Raw genomic sequence first — 18,524 nt, forward strand, 5'->3', positions numbered from 1 at the left:
AGGCTGGCAGAAAATCCTGTTGGCTGGAGGGGAAATGGGGTTCTTCATCTTGAAAATACAGAATCTGAGAGGATGTAAGCCAGTGGAAATAAGGTGAATGTGGGAAAAAGGATTTCACCTTAAATAATGAGAATAATCAATTTCCTTTAAGGAAAGTGTACACTACTCTTAAGTTTGAAAGTCAGAAGAACCACACAGCGAGTATGAAGAAGTACAAATTGCACGTATCAGCAGCATACTAAGAACGATCTCTCCCTACAATGTCTGTCTACTCTGTCTGGGTGGCAATGAAAAGTTACCTTTCCAAGAAACACCCTCCCTAGTTTACTGCTTGTATTTAGATATATATATACTCACATTTTTTTAAAGACAGACTTTGTGGAAAGAAAACCAACTCCTTGAAACCTCTCACAATGTACTGACTTCTCAAAAACAAATTCACTCACCTAAATACGGAATGAGTCAGCAGCCTATAGTTGCTAAAAGGCTTCAACCAATTGTTGATACACTCTGTATTACTAATAAATGGAGATGTGTGTACAAGTAATTCAATACAGATTTACTTTAAAAACATAAATCAAAAACTTCAGACTCCCAATTCATATGCATTAAGGCAGAGCAAGAATTTAATATTCTAATTACTAATGAAACTTCTAGTCAGCTAGCTATCAAAGTGATCTAATTTTAAGATGTTGCAAGAAAAAATGCACATTAATTTAACTGTGGTCATCAGGGGCTGAGAATATGAGTGTTATTGGGCACAAAAGGTCCCCCGAGCATGTGACAAGAATCTGGGCAACACTGCTATTCACAGCCTGTTAAGATTGCTATTTGCTCCATTCTGAAAAACAGATAAATGTCTAGAATTTAACCATAATAGGGAAAAGGTTAGGGTCATTATTTTAAAACACAAATGAAAAGATAAAGTATCAACCTTGAAAAAGAGACATAGAAAGTTTACTCCACACATGAAATACAGGCACTATTTTTTTTTACTTTTAATATTCAAATTTAATAACTACCTTGTATCTCCTCTACTAAAGCTTTTCATTTCTCAGTAAGACTTCTGACAACGTTAATGCATCATAAGTAAATACATAGGGCTGTATTTTATCTCTGTGATCTTTGGCACATGTGTCAAGTTGGAGAATCACAAAAGGCAATAAAAATTTCTAATTACTGCTTTGCACATTCTTTTAATCATCTTTACGTCAAAATATAAGGCCGCAAAAAGGCAAGCTGAAATTTTATGATATGTGGAATTGTTTTAATAAAGAGTTTTACATACAGTACCTTACATATAGAACAGTGTGTTTGCAGTTTTAAATAATATCTGAATGTACAGTGGCATGTATTCTTATCAAAGATAAATTCAAGTTGACTGTCTATCAGTTCTAAAATGCATTTATACAGATTGCTAGAACTGATAAACAGGATGAGGCATAAAATATTCAAGTGTTAACATGTCATCATATAGCCTCCTCTTAACAGTCTTTTCTCCCCCCTTTTTAAAAAAGTTTCAAAACCTATACATAACATTTTTAATTTTTTAAAAACAGTCTGTTAAAAGGTAACATTTCATGTTAACCACCAACTCTTATAGACTATAGTAATAAAACTAGATATGTGTAGATATAAATATGTGTCGATTATGTACACATGTACGCCGAGTGTTTGTTTCAAACGCGCATACACACGGAACACACACCTGCCCGAGCATGGGGGCGGCGCGTGGCTCGTAAGAGCACTGGCAGACGGAGGCCGGCCGAGATCCAGCAAGAGCTAATGCAGCAACTTAGTTGCCTTTGGTTTCAGAAATCTGTCCATTTGTGATCAAAGCTACAAGTTTTGAGTGCCTTATGTATGTTTTAAAAATAAAATTCATCTTCAGAAATGAAGCTTTTCCAGTATTCCACTACCAGCAGTTTAAAAAAAAAAAAAAATCCACAGCCACAAATTATTTTGTTATTTTTGTCACTCCTCATCCCAGCTGAGGTTATTTACATTTTTTTTTTTTCTGAAGGCAAATATCAAGCACACTCAGGGTCAAACTGCACGTTGAAACCTGAATGCTGAACTCTGACTATATATCTTATATATATAGCATAGGGGACAGACGCGTCTCTGATGGACTGATGGCATTGTGTAAGACTTGGGTGAAAGAACCCCCACAGTATTTAAACCTCTCTTTCCAGCAGCATCGTTATTTGGCACACTGACAGTTCTGCAAGCCACTCTGTTTTTACAATGAGCTTATGACGCCAGCAAAAGATTCCAATTATTTCACTGTTTTTAACATCTATTCATAATGAAGTAAGGATGCCACAACTGTTTTCCTCAGAAGCGAGACTTCTACTGTCAGTTTTCTGGTTAAGGACATTCATCACCTAAGAGATACTTCACGATCCCATAAAAGTTTAAATACTCTGGACTTCAGTGCAGCTGGATCAACTGCAGAGAAGTCAGCTCTTACAACAACCTTACAGAACTCTCCACAATTTAAATCTCCTCTACAATTTTGGTTTTGGCCAAATGCTGGTTTATAAACATAGATCTTTCTACTAAGAACTATATGAATGCACCATATTTCTTCCTACAGGTATCTCGTGTTTCACATTAGCAACTACTCAAAAATCCTGCCAATCTGATTCCCTCAGCATAGATTCTAGTCTACCTCCACTGATCCTGGGCATATGGCACATTATCATTTGTATCTAGCTCATGAATGCTTTTTAATATTAGCTTCCCTGATACAGTTGTTCTTCACTTTCCTTTCCAAGGTGCCATCCTATTGATGTCACAAATCAGTAAATGATCAAACATCACTAGGCTTTTTAACTATCCACGTAGCAGCCATGTGGATAACAAAAGCCAGTCGACTGAACAGAGCCCCATTCTCTGCATCAGGTGTTCGCTGCTGTCACACGGAGCAGAGAGTGGCTATCTGCTGTACTTTGCCCATGTCAGCTAGGAGCTGTTTGATGTGGCGCTTAAGCTGGGGCAGCCTTGCGAGAGGATCAGGTGGCTCCAACTCCCCTGTGAAATCAAGCCAGCTTTCCAGAACTAAAAGAGAGAAGAGAACACGCACATTTACACAGCAACTGAAAACACAGTCAGAAAATGGTATGATGAGAAGGTTGAAAAAGTGACGCAGAAAGAGTTCACTTCCCTTTCTCTAGAAAGCCGCAAGCCACCTCTGAGCCGTTAAGCATCCTCTATCCCTCAGCCCATCTTGGTAACCTTTATCTGTTGTTTTACCTGTTGTTATTTTAGGTAATTTTCCCCTTTATAAAGTAACTTCATTTTGAGTGTCTCCTTTTACTCGCTTCTAGAGCAGAAAAAAACGTCCCCTATCCCTGCTCAAGATTACTATTAATGGCTTAAATCATTTCTATTTTAAGTGAAACTCAGCTACCCTAACCGTTTCTTTTTTTTAGTCCATAAGTTCTTTTTAACAAAGGAAAGGAGGGGGCAACTTCTTAGTGTCCTCTTGAACCACTACTTAAAAAAAATGGATACATACTAGAAATCTAGGCAGAATGCAATTAGTTACATTTTATCCTTTTTATTAATAATAATATGAAATGGCATCAAGTTGCATTTTTTCCTTCTTTAAAAATCTACTTAAAACTAAACTAACTCTACAGCTAGCTTATAACCAAAAGGAGGATGGTTCTGAAGTGGGTTTCCATTTCCTCTTTTCACAGGGAAAAACAAAGCAGCAGGAACTCTAATAAGGGGGGGTGGGAAATACAATCTATGAGTTTAAAAATGGAGTCAAAAAGCACAGGAAAAGCACTAGATTGGAAATTGAGTAACCTCAATTACTCTATTTTCTCAACTATAAAACGGGGATAATATTTTCCCTGTCCACTCCTTAGGGTTCCTGTGTGATAAAATAAAAAATACAGAAGAAAAACATCTGAAAATGTATATGTGAACTAAAGGTTTACCCACTTAACCTAGCAGGAGTTCTTTGTTGTTGCACATAAAAAAAAAAACGAAAACTGACCAAAGTGAAAACAAAATGTTTTCCCCAATATTTCAAATATGCTTCAAGTCCTTATGCTGACTTTCAAAGAAAACACAGTTCAATGAAACTAATAAATATCCCATATGTGGTATACACTGAGCCGGGCGGATGGGCAGTATTTCGTAAGTACGTATCTTAAAAAAGAAAAATCCCTAAAACAGCCATCCAGTCATACTGACTGAAGACTAAAATACCCTAAATGGCAGATATGCTAAATACAATGTAAAGGAAGCAATAAAGCTCCAACAGTGTGGTCACTGTCTGCAGTTTTTGTCCCATAATTTAAAAGACTTTAAGGAACATCATGTAGTTATTCATAAGCACAATAAACACACTTTACAGGCTACAGCAACTGTGTTTCAGATCCTTCTTAAATTACCGTCAACTTCCTTTTCTATGAGGTCCATCCTGCTGGTGACTTCTTTCTGCACGTTCTCTATGTGCGTAAGGAGATTGAGCTGCCACTGAAGATGCGAGTCTCCCGGGTCTTCAGTGCTCTTTTTATCATTATAAACAAATACTGTATTCCTTTCAGCTGGATTCTTCTCCGAAGAACCAACAGAAACAAAGAACTGGATGAAATGTAATGTCATGTCACACAGGGAAAGATACATTAAAAACCTCATTACCCAAGAGGACAGGTTAAAATCCAATCTGACCCCCAGAATATTCTTAAAGGGAGCACAAGCACATAAGTAAATTACACCTGATGGCCCTAAAAAAGCAGACATGCCTGCTGTGTCTCTCCCCAATGCCTAGCCCAGTGCTACACAGGATAGGAGGCCTCCAACCAAACCTGCTGAAGAAACGAAGGAGCTAGTTATACATGTAACTAGGAAGCCCAGATAATTTAGACTGACCCCTTCCTCAATTAATCTAAACTGTGTTTTAAGTGGGGTGAAGGCAAAAAGCAATATGAAAAAAAACTAAGGAAGCTGGCAGAAGCCAGTATAGTGTCCTTAACTGCACACTAGAATTTACTATTGCAGCTAAATCAATGAGATGAGGGAAAAATAAAATCCTTTAAAAATTCAAAAAGTGCTGACTGCTTAACACACACACAAAATCTGAGCTCAGATTCACCAGCAGTAACTCACTTCATAAGATGAATATTAATTTGACAAATAATTCACCACAAAATTTCATGTGATACAAGCTATTCAAATTCAGTTAAGTATTTACTTATAGAACTTACTTGATAAAAGAGGCCAGAAAGATAAAGAACTGATTTTAAAGCAGTATTGTTAATTGAAAATCAATAAAAAATGAAGGCATGACATCTCTTAAGTTGTGAATAGGAAATAAGTTTATAAATACTCAATGTATACAGAGCTATAAGAATTCAGCTTATTGCATAATAGGACTGATATACATACACAAATATGCTAAAGTTTAAAAAGACAACCGGACTGACACTTCTTATCTGAAACATGTACAAAAGAACACAAGTTATATTAATATATACACACCTATATGCACTTTCATGTTTTTAACATATAGATGTTCTCTGGGAAAAAATGTGGTTCATGGTTTTTAGAGACATCTAAGTGTACTTATAAAATTAGAACTTTCGTTAAGGCGAAAGTTTAATGAAATACTCTATTTCTGAATTAGGGGATAATTAAGTGTTCAAAAGGTCAGTGTGTTCTTGGAGAGATAGCAAAGAATGTCTTTACCCTAAGAAGGTACTTATGAACTTGGAAATATAAGTAAAATCTGGGAATTCGGTATGCCTTATTTCACGAAACTTTCCTTTGTTCTATTGTATTTCTAAGCAAAGCCAAATGAACTACTTATACCTTTCCGGGCCTTCCATCTTCTTTTACTGGATATCGTAAACGGTTTTTATCTCTCGTGTGATATTCTTGTTCTTCTTCAAAACTACTAATATCATCATCATCTGAGCTCCCAGGGTCTGCGAGAGATTTGCAGTCTGGACCAAAACTTTGTGGCTTTTGGTAGCTGTGCTCACTTGTTATATAAGTTCCTTCCATTTTTAGGGGCAAACGAGGTGGTTCTTTGTGGTTCTGTACGTGATACTTCTTTTCTTCCACATTAACTGTGTTTTGCGCCGTTATTTTTTTCTCCGCCCCAGCAACCACTTGATCTTGATCTTTCCTCTTCCCGGAACAAGCCCAGAGACGAAGGTCGGGATGATGCTTATTCCTTAAAACAAAGTTGGAGAAACAGTTCAGGGGGGAAAAGAAAAGTGTAGTAACAAGTTTTTTGTTGTTGCTGTTGTTTTAGGTTTTTTTTTTTATGTGGACCTTTGCATCTGATGCAAAGAGACAACTCACTGGAAAAGACCCTGATATTGGGAAAGACTGAGGGCAAGAAGAGAAGCAGGCAACAGAGGATGAGATGGATGGATGGCATCACTGACTCAATGGACATGAGTTTGAGCAAACTCCGGGAGAGAGTGAAGGACAGAGAAGCCTGGCATCACAAGAGTTGAACACAATTTAGCGACTAAACAACAACCTTTGCCCACAAGTGCGGATATCAGTCAGATACAGAATTGCTAGAAAATGTCTGCACATTTTAATTCTGACAAGTACTGCCAAAGTGGCCTCCAAAGAGGTGTGCTAATTACGTGCTCACTAACAGTCCAAGATAACGTATCTTTACCACCATCCTCTGTGAACACTCGAGCATGATACTGCACAACTGATTCTGTAATAATTAAAATTCTGCAGTAAAAGAGGAGTCCTTTCTTCAAATTCTAATACTGAGTAAAAGAAGGACATTCTGGAGACAAACCCAAGTCTTGTTTCTGAAGCTATAAATTTTATCTTTTAGACCCCTTATTATTTAATATCCAGAAAACACTATAATTATTCAACAGTAGAAGGAGAGCTAGACTTGTAACTCAACAGTCCAATGGGTAGAGTCCTGCTCTGCCTTACAGGAGGAGCTTGGACCAGTTACAGAACCTCTGTCTTTGATCACCCATCCATCAAAGTAAGGTCATTATTGTAAGGATTAAATGAAATATCATAAGAAACCACCAATTTCAGGGACCTAGTAGACTTTCAATAAATACTAGCTACTGATAATAACTACTATTAGTAGAAACATTAACATAAACAGAACCTATAGGCAAGAGGCAAAATTTGTCCAGTTGAAATCTTTACTGAAATTACGAATGTTCAGAAATTCATATTGATATCAAGGAAAACCACATTTTTTTAAGCCTAACTTTATAAATTAGTTTCTCTCTTGAGTTTTAGCATTTGCATGACTTTTTTATGAAGAAACTCATCTTCAGGTTTATGACATCCAACAGAAGCAAATTTCATCTGTTACTGAGAACTTATCCCTCCACTAAGCTCTAGGAATGAAATGATGAGTAAGACACAAGCCCGATCTTCCAGGAACTCAAGGCTTAGTAAGGGAAGACAGACATAAACAAGGTACACCAAAGTGCCTGATACCAGGATGCATGGAGTCTGCCAAGGACATGATCAGTTCCAGTAGGCCAGTAAAGCAACTATACTCCAGTAAAAATTAGTGAGAAACAAAAAACAACTGACTTAGCTTGAATTAAAACTTACACCTAACCGAGCCCCTCCCTTGGCCACCCTTCACTTACTTGAGTATTCCGATCTTCAGCTGTAACCCATGCAGGACTTCTGTAACACCACAGACGTCAGCAAGCAAATGGTGTGTGGAAACTATCTTTTTGGCATTGAGGTGAGAGTAATTTTCTTTTAAAAATGATAACCCACACATTCTCCCATTATTCAACCAATCCTTATCGTAGCGATACTTTGCACTCCATCTCTGACCTATAGATGAAATTGAGATTACAGTGACAAAGGAGTCCATTCACTCAAGACTTCCCTTCAACTGCTTCCCGACCAATATCACTCAGTAAACGAGGTAAGCTCCAGGACTAAGAACAAATTCCAAAGACAAGCAAGGTGTTTCAAAGAGCTGGCACTATTCAGAGTTCTTCACACAGTCAGATTTCCTGCCCATTAAGGAGGACAAACTCCATTAAGGATGTGGTCAGTGGCAGGTCACACCTGCAGAGAAACCTTGAGTGTTGCTTTATATTTTTTACGTATCTGTCATCTGTTCTCTAAAAAGGTCGAAAGGGGTAGATAGAAACAAGGAGTTGACTGGACGAAACACAGAATTCTAGTTAAGTGAACAGGGACCCCTCCTTCATGTCTAAAAGCTTTGTATCTATAGAATCTGATATAATCCAATATCTTCACTATCAACAGTGATTATATCCAGTTACAACTAGCTGCTTCTATGTCTGTGTCCCCTACTATACAGTGAGCGAGTGGAAGGCATGGTTACCTCTTACCTCATCTTACCTCTAACCACAGAGACTAGCAAACAGAAGGAACCCAATAAATGCTGCTGGATGAATGAATGAACAAATGCCTATATTCATGAAGGTTTAAATAACTCTCCTGCTTCTCCATGTTATTCATCTGATAGACACAAGAACAAGGCAGGAGCCTTTATCTGAGATGCCTACACGGGCTCTGCTGGGGAGCTGGAAGCACACACCATATGCAGAACACTGCTGCTCACAGAGCCCCTGCGGTGAGGAAGGCCCAGGTGCGGGGAGGCCAGGTGCAGGCGCCCCTCTCAGCACGGCCAGTCTGACCGTCTTGAGCACAAGGCACGTGATGCCCAGTGTCCTACTTGCCTCATCAGTAAAACAAAGGGGTCAGACGTGGCACCTGGACGTCCCACTTGCTCTAATACTGCAAGGTCATGCAGCACTCCCAGATGCTCATTCAAAACCCTGTCAGGGGCTATGAATCCATTCAAATGACCATATATTAACCTATTTAGAAATCAATACACAGGAGTACATTAAAGAGCGAGTACTTCTCCAGGAAAAAGCCACAACCTGGTCTTTCCAGTAAGGTGTTAATTATGCTGATGAATTTATGCTAATGTTTTAAGTAACTGATGTGGAAAATGAAACTCTAACAGCGAAAAACACTTTTAAGTTTTAACAAAGAAGCAGTGTCTAGCTGACACGGAAGGTGGGATGTCAGACGGCGGACGTACGGTGGGACCTGTGAGGGGACACTGAGACGCCCACGCCGAGCGCAGGAGGGACGGAGGCTTACCCGGGGGGTCCCGGCAGATGTAGCAGAGGTACTGCTCCGGGATGCTCTCCTCCAGCAGCCCCATGCACACGCTGTGCTGCCAGCACAGGCACTCTTCACACTGCCGGAAGACAACCGCGCTTTACTTGCCGGGAACCGAGACAAGCCCCTTCTCTTCAGCTAGCTGGCTGAGTCCTGTGGCTTTGGCCGGCTCACTTCTTAATCCATGTGTCAAAAGCGAGTCATGACTTACCATGAGCTTTACTTTATTTAAAGTAGACTATTTCAGGAACTTGCTCTTGTTGCACCCATTAACATGTGCTGTAGTAAACTGACTTAATCACAAGTCAGTCATAAAACTATGTCTCCTATTTCCCACATCCTTAAAACTTAAAAATTGTTTATTAAAGTAGAGAAATTAAAAAAAGAGCAAGTTTGTAGCAGTGTGTGTGGCAACAACCTCGTGAAGTACTACTTGTGTGGTGAACCTACAAACCTGTAGTTCCCTTATTTGAGAAAACCACTGGGAAGCAGGGAAAAGAAGAGTGAGAGGGAGTTACTCTTTCTTCATTTCTAGAACTGACATCTCCAGATCTTCCAAACGTCATCACAAAATGTGGGTTATGCTTTCCTTTTGTCTCAAAGATCCCTTTTCTACAGGGAGAGGTGATCTGTAAGGATAATCCTTGCAGCAAAGCTTTCCTTTAATCTTTGATATTGTGGAAACTGTTTCAGTTATCTGCCCTTTGAAAGGTGACAAGATAACATAAATTACTAGACAACAGGACCCAGACCAGCAGAACAGTTCTATGGTCTCCCCTTCAATGTGGAAGCTTAGCCATTTTAATGGCTCTCAAAAAGAATTTTAGCTTGAAAACCTCAAAATAAACACCCTGGAGACAGGTCCTCGGGTAAGAAACCTCACTTCATCTGAAGACGAGACCCACCAGTCACTAAAACTGGTACTTTAAACATGATGACAAGCTAGAAACCTCCATCTTCCAAAGGACGGGGAGGAAAGAGAACACAGATGCCCCCACGCACATGCCGAGCAGCTGCACCGACTGATTCCATGTGAAGGGAACACAGGTCACCTGAATCATGAAGCCATTCTCCTCGTCCAGCTCACAGATGCATCGCACAATTTCATTAAGGGCATCATCTTCATCCTGAGATTCTTCGAAATTCGTTGAATCAAAGTCCTGATTGTACTCATCCCCACTGAGGAGCAAACTCTCCGTGGAAGAATCGTCAAGGAATTCCATGTCTGATAAGTCTAGAACATACATAAAAGTGCACTCAGCACTGCTTTTTCCATTTTTATGTCATTTTCTAGAAAGAAAGACGCTATGAGAAGTGCATACAAGCTATTAAGTATTTAGACAGGGAGGACAGATGAATGGGAACAGAGTATTTGTTGCTAATCAAAGAAACAAATGAGTTTTGAAGCTTGGGTGACTGTGATTGTTTTACATCTTATGTTAATACCATTACAAGTGACTCAGAAAGTATCCTCTAGTCCAGGTGCTTATAGAAGTGATGGCCAGTGGATATTAATAATTAAAATAGGCAGTCTTCAAATGCTTTCACAAACATTATCCCTTCTGATCCTCACAACAATGGGTCACAGAAAGAGGTTTTATTTTTGCACCACACAGATACACAGCACCTCAGGGAAGTGAAGGAGCTTGCCTAGGAGTTAACAGCAATATGACTCTTTAACAGTCTCAGTAGCAGCAACCACTGCACTTCAGAAACAGCAGGGACCACATGAAGCACTTTATATGTAAGACACACAACCTGCCTGGTAGTGCAGCCAGCGCGTGGTAAAGCCAACTGCGTGCCAGGACTGCCTGACTCTAGAGCCTGTGCACTCATAGATCTCACCGGGATTTCTTAAACCGGGATTATGAGTTCCCTGAGGAATTTAATAACATTCTAAATTTCATTTTGATAAAAACCTAAAAAAAAAACAAGTACATCCCAGAAGTTAGATTATATAGTTGACCACTACATACGACTCTATTTAAGTGCTAGCTTTTAGATTTGTTCTTGTAACAGGGTCAAGTCAGACTACCATTTAGCTCAGGCTACTGAGGAAAACTAACTGAGGCAAACATAAAGAAATACCTGAGTGATGACAAAAAGAAAGAAATAACAGCAGGACACTAGAGGTGTGCCAGAGTGTGGGTGGAGAAATGCTGGGGAACCTGAGTTACCCCACTGCCCGGAGACTGCTAAATGGGGGCCACCCTCGGAGGAGAGAGCAGAGTGGGCTCCTTCCTCTCTGCCTCACCTCCCTAACTGGCAATCATGGGCTCAGACATTCCTCCACTTGCTCTTATTCACCTCCCCTTTCCAGAATGTTGAGTGTCCAGGAGAGCAAGGACTTCTGCACTGCTGACTGCTCTGCAGCCAGTGCTCAGAGTGAAGCCTGATATATACGACAGACACTCCAGAATGTTTCGGGAAGTGGGGAGGAGGGAGTCGTGATATAGAGAAAATTTCCTTTTCAGATTAATCAGATCAGATGCAAGCTGCCTGACTCAAACTAAGTAATTCATGCTATTTCTATTCTAAATATTTCATGTGCTTTAGTTTCCTTATCAGCTTCCAATCTTGGTTATTTTTTCCCTGACTCGATGTTTTTGAATGTTTTGTTTCTGATTTATAAAAAGTTAATGTTTTATAGAAAAAGACATGTTTTTTTCTCCTTAGAATCTTGAGACATCATGGAGAATGAAGTCAGTAGAAATGAGGATATTGGTAAAGAAATACAAGAAAACATTCAAGCAGCAAGAAGTAAATCAATTAGCTATTATAAAATATTTCAATATTAACAATCTGAGTAAGAAATTTCACTATTCATACTCTTCCTAACTTAAATCCAAAACCTGTATTTTCTCTTGAGCTTCCCTGAACACAAGTTCATGGATCAAAATGCCAGACTAGAACACAGATGAACAGTTTCAGACACTGTTGCACACATATGTGGTATTAAACAGATGGTAATCATAACAGTAATGAATTTAATTTAAAAACTGTTACCCTTAGAAGGAATTAGGGTATATCTTACATGGGCTTATATAATCAAAACAGCCAGGCTTTACGGTGTTAGAAGGCAAATTTGATACATTGGCCAGAAAATCCAGTTTCACTAACACGCAAGCATCAAAGCAGTATTTGGCTGAACTCTGGAGGCCAAGTAAATGGGTCACAGGGTTAAAAGTTAAGTAAGAAAAGCAGGTACAGGTTCCCTCTCGCCCTTGACCACCACCTGATGACAGCTCTAACCAAGTGGCCCCAGCACACTGCTGCCTCCAGAACTATCACTGCTGTCTCCAGACAATATTCCCCAAGTGCGCTGTCCGGGTCAGCACTGGCTGGGAACTTGTTGGAACCCAGAAATTCTCTGGGTAAGCCCCAGAGATTGGTTGTAAGAAGCTCTCTAGTTGGCTCTGATGCACCCTTGCTTTTGAGAACCTCCCCACTTTCCTTCTCAGGGCTCAGCACTTGAACACATGAAGGGCAAAGAAAGCCAGCCGACGGGAGGGCATACCTCAGGACACTCTTTCCAGCCCCGCTCACGTGTTCTAGTTCCGGCCACACCACTCGCCCATCCCCCTTTCTCCATCACTCTGCATAAACAGGCAATCATCAGACCTTGATGGCTCACAGGATGGGGGTTACCTCATTTTCAACATCGGCTACCAGGGCTACCTTGCCAGGATGTGCCCTTCCAAAAACCCCAGATCTGTACTCTGCTGCAGCACCTAAAATACCCGGTATTTTAGCCTCACACCAATGAATATAATATACACCGGAGGTTAAGAACCACTGGCCCAAAAGGGAAAAGGGGATGGACCTTTCCCTAGTCCTCCCTCCCCCATTTTTCTTAGATTTGAGATTTTTAAAATCTCACAAGTGCTATGTGCTTATTTTAGGGTCAAGAGAAGAATATACTTTTCTCTATCATGAGCTAGAGGGGAGTTAGGCCTGGATGAGAGCAGGCGGTAACAGTGCCAAAGAGAAAACATGACCGGGCATCCACCATGCAGGGCACTCAAGAAGACAGGGCACTCCCTAAACAGCCCTGGGATTTCACACAGGATGGAGCCCCGTCCTTTATCTTTCATTCCGTGACTGTGCTAGAGCTCTGGTCTCCAGCCACTGCTATCAACGTCTATAGTTAAGAGTCTCTCTTCCCATTGCTTAGAACACTGGCAGGAGAGAGTCCTTACCTCCTCCACCATCGGGACTGGACTTGCAGGAAAACCTGAGCCATTCCAATGCCAGGGCTCATGTCATCACCTAACTGGCTTTCTGTCAACATGCCTAACACCTGAATGTGTTCAGATCACTGACCTGACCACATTTCCAGACTTTTGGTTACAGAGAGATCTGTGATCCGGCATTCAAAGTGTCTTTTTAAGACTAAGATAAAAATCTGGCAGAAAAAGCATTTTCTTAGGAGTTAAGATAGACCTTGGTTTGAATTTTAATTCTAATGCTAATTAGCCCCATAAGTTACTTAACCTATTAGCCTCTGCTTGTTTATGCAGTGTGAGTAACAATACCTATTTTATAAGCTGGTAGTGAAGAATATGAAAATACAAGTAAAAACACCCATAGAAGACCAGTACACAGTGGACACTAATTGTTTCCTTACCACCTGTCCTACAATTAAGTAGAAATGCTCATTTTACTTCATATAAATTTTAAAAGTAGCTAAATTTCTAACGTTGAGATTTTCATATTGGTTTATGGAGTAACTTTTTAAATTGTGTGCCCTGCTCAGACAGGACTCAATTAAGTATGCGTTGTTCTCAGTTCCACATTTAAGAATCTTAAGACTTTGTTTTAAGCATTACATGGTTACACATACTTTCACCACTAAGATCAACTGACAAGATTGCCCTTGGGTACTGATATGTTGTATTTTTCTCCGTAAACATGCTTCGCAGAGCCAGAGAACTCCCAGAAGATCGAGTTAGTGGAGAAGAGCACCTTTCCAAAAATTCTAGGGAACTGTCTTCATAGTCTGAATAGTCTGCAACATAAGATACATAGAGAAATATTAATAAAGTGTCAAGTAATCAAGAAGAGTCACTACAAAAATAACGAGAAGGTCATGTTTTATGACACATAAACAAGCATGCCACCACTTTCTCTTCTCATCCATGAGCAGCTAGATCACCACACATCTGATGAACTGGCTTTGGCAACAACACTGGGAGATACATCCCAGGCAGTGTCTACACAGCAGGGAGCACCAGGTTCTAACTGGTATCTACAAATTCTTATTAAGTAGTCCGGAAGTGAGAAAGGATTATAGCTACATTTTCTCTTCATTGTAATCACAGCTACATCTGAAGTCAAGATGTGGAAGATGGAAATTAACTGTTTGCTTTTCTTCTTTTTGGTAAAGAGATTCTCATGATGTCTAGCATGTCAATTATCATGGTGATAATTCAATCAATAAATTCTTCAGCAGAAAACCTCTGAACTATATTACATGATCCAGGAAGAAATTAGTCAAAGTTCGGTCCTCTTCAGCTTAGACTGAGTCGTGCAGAAGGACTGGCTGAGTTGGGTGCGGTCAGGGACAGAGACAGGAGAGGTGTGAGTCTAGGCACAGGGGGGGCCACCAAGCAGAACGACGGGACAAGCCCGTGGCCAGGACACAGTGAGGGAGGGAGGCAAGAAATGAGGCCAGAGCGACAGGAGCCAGATCACACTGAAGGTTAGACTTCTGTTTTTAAAGGAACAAAAGTCAGAGTGTGTAAGGAGGAACAAGATGTGACACGCGTTTTACAGCTGTGGAATGGAGGGGGAAGTCCAGGGAGCATGAATAGAAGTCGGGACACAGTTCAGAGGCAGTGGTACAGACCAGACAAGAAATGCTGGCAGCCTGGGCTGGGAGGATGGCGGCTGAGGTGACATTTGAAAGCAGACACAGTTATCTGCAGACTGGAGACGGAGGGCTGCGAGCCGCCATCATGGGCAATTTCCAGGTTTCTGCTTGAACAACTTGGTGCTGAAACTGGGGTTCTGAGATGGAGCAGAAGCATAAATAGGTGGTGGAGAAATCAGAGACGAAATGTGAGTTCAGCACAAATCTAAACATGTGGTGGGGGTGGTGATGGGGGTGGTGGTGGCGGGGATCGGGGAGACATGCCAGGATTCAAGAATAAAGACAGGCAGTCCTTCCATTTGGGTAGAGGCAAAGGAGAGGATTGACATATTCAGGTAAGTACACAGATGTGGAGGAGAAGAGATGAGCCGGTATTCATCTGATGGCTCCCATTTCCTCAACTGAGTGTGAGGCAAAGGATGTAAACTAATGCAGATGAGGGAATAAATGAGAGGTAGAAAAGGCTGAAGACTCATAGAAAGTGTAAAGAAATGTTTACGAGAACAGGCCAATGCTGGTGCACACTGAGTCTCAGCCATTTGAAGCTGTTGCCTATGGGAGAAAGAATAACGGTCCCCTAAAATGTCCATGGCCCAATCCCTAGAACCAGTGGATATGCTGGATCACATGGCTAAGGGGAATTAAGGCTGCTGATGAAATCAAGCTGGTCATCAGCTGACTTTAAAATAAGAGACTATCCTGAACTATCTGGGTTGGCCCAGTATAATCACAAGGGTCCCTAAAAGTAAGAGGGAGGCAAAAGAGTCAGTGTCAGAGGGATGTAAACTACGACAAGACCTGAGCCGCCACCACTGGCTTTGAAGAGGGGCGGGACATGAGGCAGGACATGCAGTGGCTTCTGGAATCTGGGAAAGGCAAGAAAATGGGTTCTCCCCAGAGCCTCCAGAGAGGAGTGCAGTCCTGACACCTTGATTTTAGCCCAGTGAGACCCATTTTGGACTTACGATCTCCAGAACCTTAAGATCATCAGTGTGTGTTGTTTCTCACTCACTGTTAGGTAGCAGTGTGTGGCAGCAGCAGTGGTCATCCTAAACACCATGGCATGGGCCATGTTCATCAAGGGCTCTCTAGGTGACAAACATGAGCCTAAGTGTTTTATGGGTACCAACTACTCTTAGTCCTCACAGCTCTCCAACAAAGAACTACTACTGTTAGTGCTGTTATACAAATGAAAAAACAGGCAGAAAAGGTTAAGTTGCCCAAGAAGACACAGCTATCAATGGCAAAGCCAACATTCAAACCCAGACAGTCTGACTACAGAAGCCTTAGTCTTAACCAAAAAAGCACTATTACTGGATTTCGGCATCTGATACACACTGGGAAGCTTGTTAAAACCGCTTCCCGGGCCTCAAGCCCACGTCATTCAGCAGTGGGATGCTCCTAGACAACGCTCATGCTGCCAGACCTCAGAGTCATCTCCCAGAGCCTCCCGGAACTGCAAAGCTGCTAGCATCACGTTACTCGAGCACAGGTGGGGAAATGTGAAGGGGATCTACTAAATGCTAGCCAGGTACTGAGTAAAGTACTTTATAACAATTACCTTATGGCATCCTAACAATGAATCTACATAGCAGAAACTATCATCACCATTTTTCACACAAGGAAACTGAAGTGTATAGAATTTAAATAACTTTAGCTCTAAGTGTCGCAATTGGGATGTGAACGTGCCCACTCAGCTCTCAAAAGCTGCCCTTTTACTGACTACATGTTACAACGCCCTCTCAGTGAAAGTGTTAACTATCGGTTCAGTATAAAAATAATGGTATAAATCTCGATTTGGTGTTAAAAATAAAACATGGTGGACATTTAATCTCTATACAGTATATTAGCATTGAACAAAATTTCCTAGCATTCTATGTGCATGCATGCATGTTAAGACACTTCAGTTATGTCTGACTCTTTATGACCCTGTGAACTGTAGCCTACTGGGCTCCCCTGTCCATGGGATTCTCCAAGCAAGAACACTAGAGCAGGTTGCCATGCCCTCCTCCAGGGTGGTCTTTCCAACCCAGAGATTGGACCCATGTTTCTTATGTCTCCTTATGTCTCCGGCAGGTGGGTTCTTTACCACTAGTGCCACCTGGGAAGCCCTAGCATTCTACACCCAACCTGTATTCCCCACTCTCATACCCTATGGCTATTATGAATAGTAGTCTACTGCTATATTTCAGGGTTAGAGCAAATGTCATCTTCTACATAAAGCTTCACTAAGTAGAATTTATTTTGTACCACTTTTACCACACACACAATACATCACGGTAGATACTTAAACGCATACTCCTTACCACTCCCAACATCTATGCTTGCTTACAAGCACCTAGAAGGGAATCTTTGTTTTTACTATACAATGCTTTGGATTCTCTTTGCATTTCTCATTCTAGTTCTCTTAAACCTCTGTATGTCTTCAGTTTCCCCATATTTACAGATACATAAAAGACAAGGAGATGAAGTGATTTGCTCAAAATAACAAAGTTAAAGACTGGCAAAGATGTCACTCTTAAATAAAATCCCAACATAGCAATTTCTCAGACACACGGACTGAACACAATCTTAGCTTTATATTAAGTAAACTAATTCTGGTAATCAAAACATCTGTCAACCCACAGTTGTATGGAATAATTATAAAGGATCATTTAACTACTATTTTCCATAGCTTCATTTAAACTAACAGATAACTACTAAGGACTTAATATGTTAACAGATAGAAGAAAGGAAGAATGCATAGCCTAGAAAACAATATTTAAGGTAGGGAGGTCAAAATTAACAACACAGCATGAAAATTAAGACTCAGAAGCTAGACTGCCTGGGTTTCAATCTGCTTTTCTTCACTTACTAGCCATGTGAGCTTGGACAACTCTCTTTATCTTTCTGTTTTAGTTAACTGTTTATAAAATGGGGATAACAGGCCCCACCATGAAAGGTTAATGTGGGAATTAAATGAACTAGTATATATAAAATGATTAGTATTTGGTACATAATAAGCATCACAGGATATGCAAAATTGCACTGAGTGGTAAAAGGAAAAGAATTTTTTAAACTCCTTGATGGTAGCAATTGCAGACTAAAATACATATTCTATTAGGAACACATGCAGTAATAATGTGAATTCTTTAAAATTCAAGATGTCCTTAAAATTTCAAAGTTATTTAAGACCCCCTATTTAAGTTTAAAGAACACTCTTCTAATTTAATCACCTGGGGGAAAGTGTCATTTCCAGATGAAGTAAACAGCCCAGAATAAATTTTCCTCAAATGTATTAATTAATTGCAAAGATGCTAGTGATTACCCGACCTAACACCTGCTGTGTACAAAAAGCAATGCTCCTTTGCATCACTAGTCTTTACCAGGACTCTGTTTTCAAAGTTAAGACTTTCATTTATAGATCTGATTTTACAATGCAAAGATATAAGGTTCTTTTTAATTTAAAAACATGCAACTTTTTTTTTCAAGGCTTATTTCCTTAATATGTGCTTAG

General features: G+C 40.4%; 1 protein-coding gene across 1 annotated transcript in view; it reads right to left on the minus strand.

The window, feature by feature from the left end:
- Positions 1 to 1,245: 1,245 nt before the first annotated feature.
- Positions 1,246 to 18,524, minus strand: part of PHF20L1 (PHD finger protein 20 like 1) — a 69,512-nt gene continuing 52,233 nt past the window's right edge. Inside the window, exons 15-21 of the mRNA XM_043879156.1 lie at positions 14,000 to 14,164; positions 10,209 to 10,390; positions 9,136 to 9,235; positions 7,626 to 7,821; positions 5,833 to 6,199; positions 4,413 to 4,575; positions 1,246 to 3,063 (exon numbers count right to left, since the gene is read on the minus strand). Coding sequence (XP_043735091.1) covers positions 2,921 to 3,063; positions 4,413 to 4,575; positions 5,833 to 6,199; positions 7,626 to 7,821; positions 9,136 to 9,235; positions 10,209 to 10,390; positions 14,000 to 14,164 — 1,316 coding nt within the window. The 3' untranslated portion in view covers positions 1,246 to 2,920. The remainder of the gene's footprint in view (positions 3,064 to 4,412; positions 4,576 to 5,832; positions 6,200 to 7,625; positions 7,822 to 9,135; positions 9,236 to 10,208; positions 10,391 to 13,999; positions 14,165 to 18,524) is intronic.

Source organism: Cervus elaphus, chromosome 21, assembly GCF_910594005.1.
Source record: "Cervus elaphus chromosome 21, mCerEla1.1, whole genome shotgun sequence".
NCBI lineage: Eukaryota > Metazoa > Chordata > Mammalia > Artiodactyla > Cervidae > Cervus > Cervus elaphus.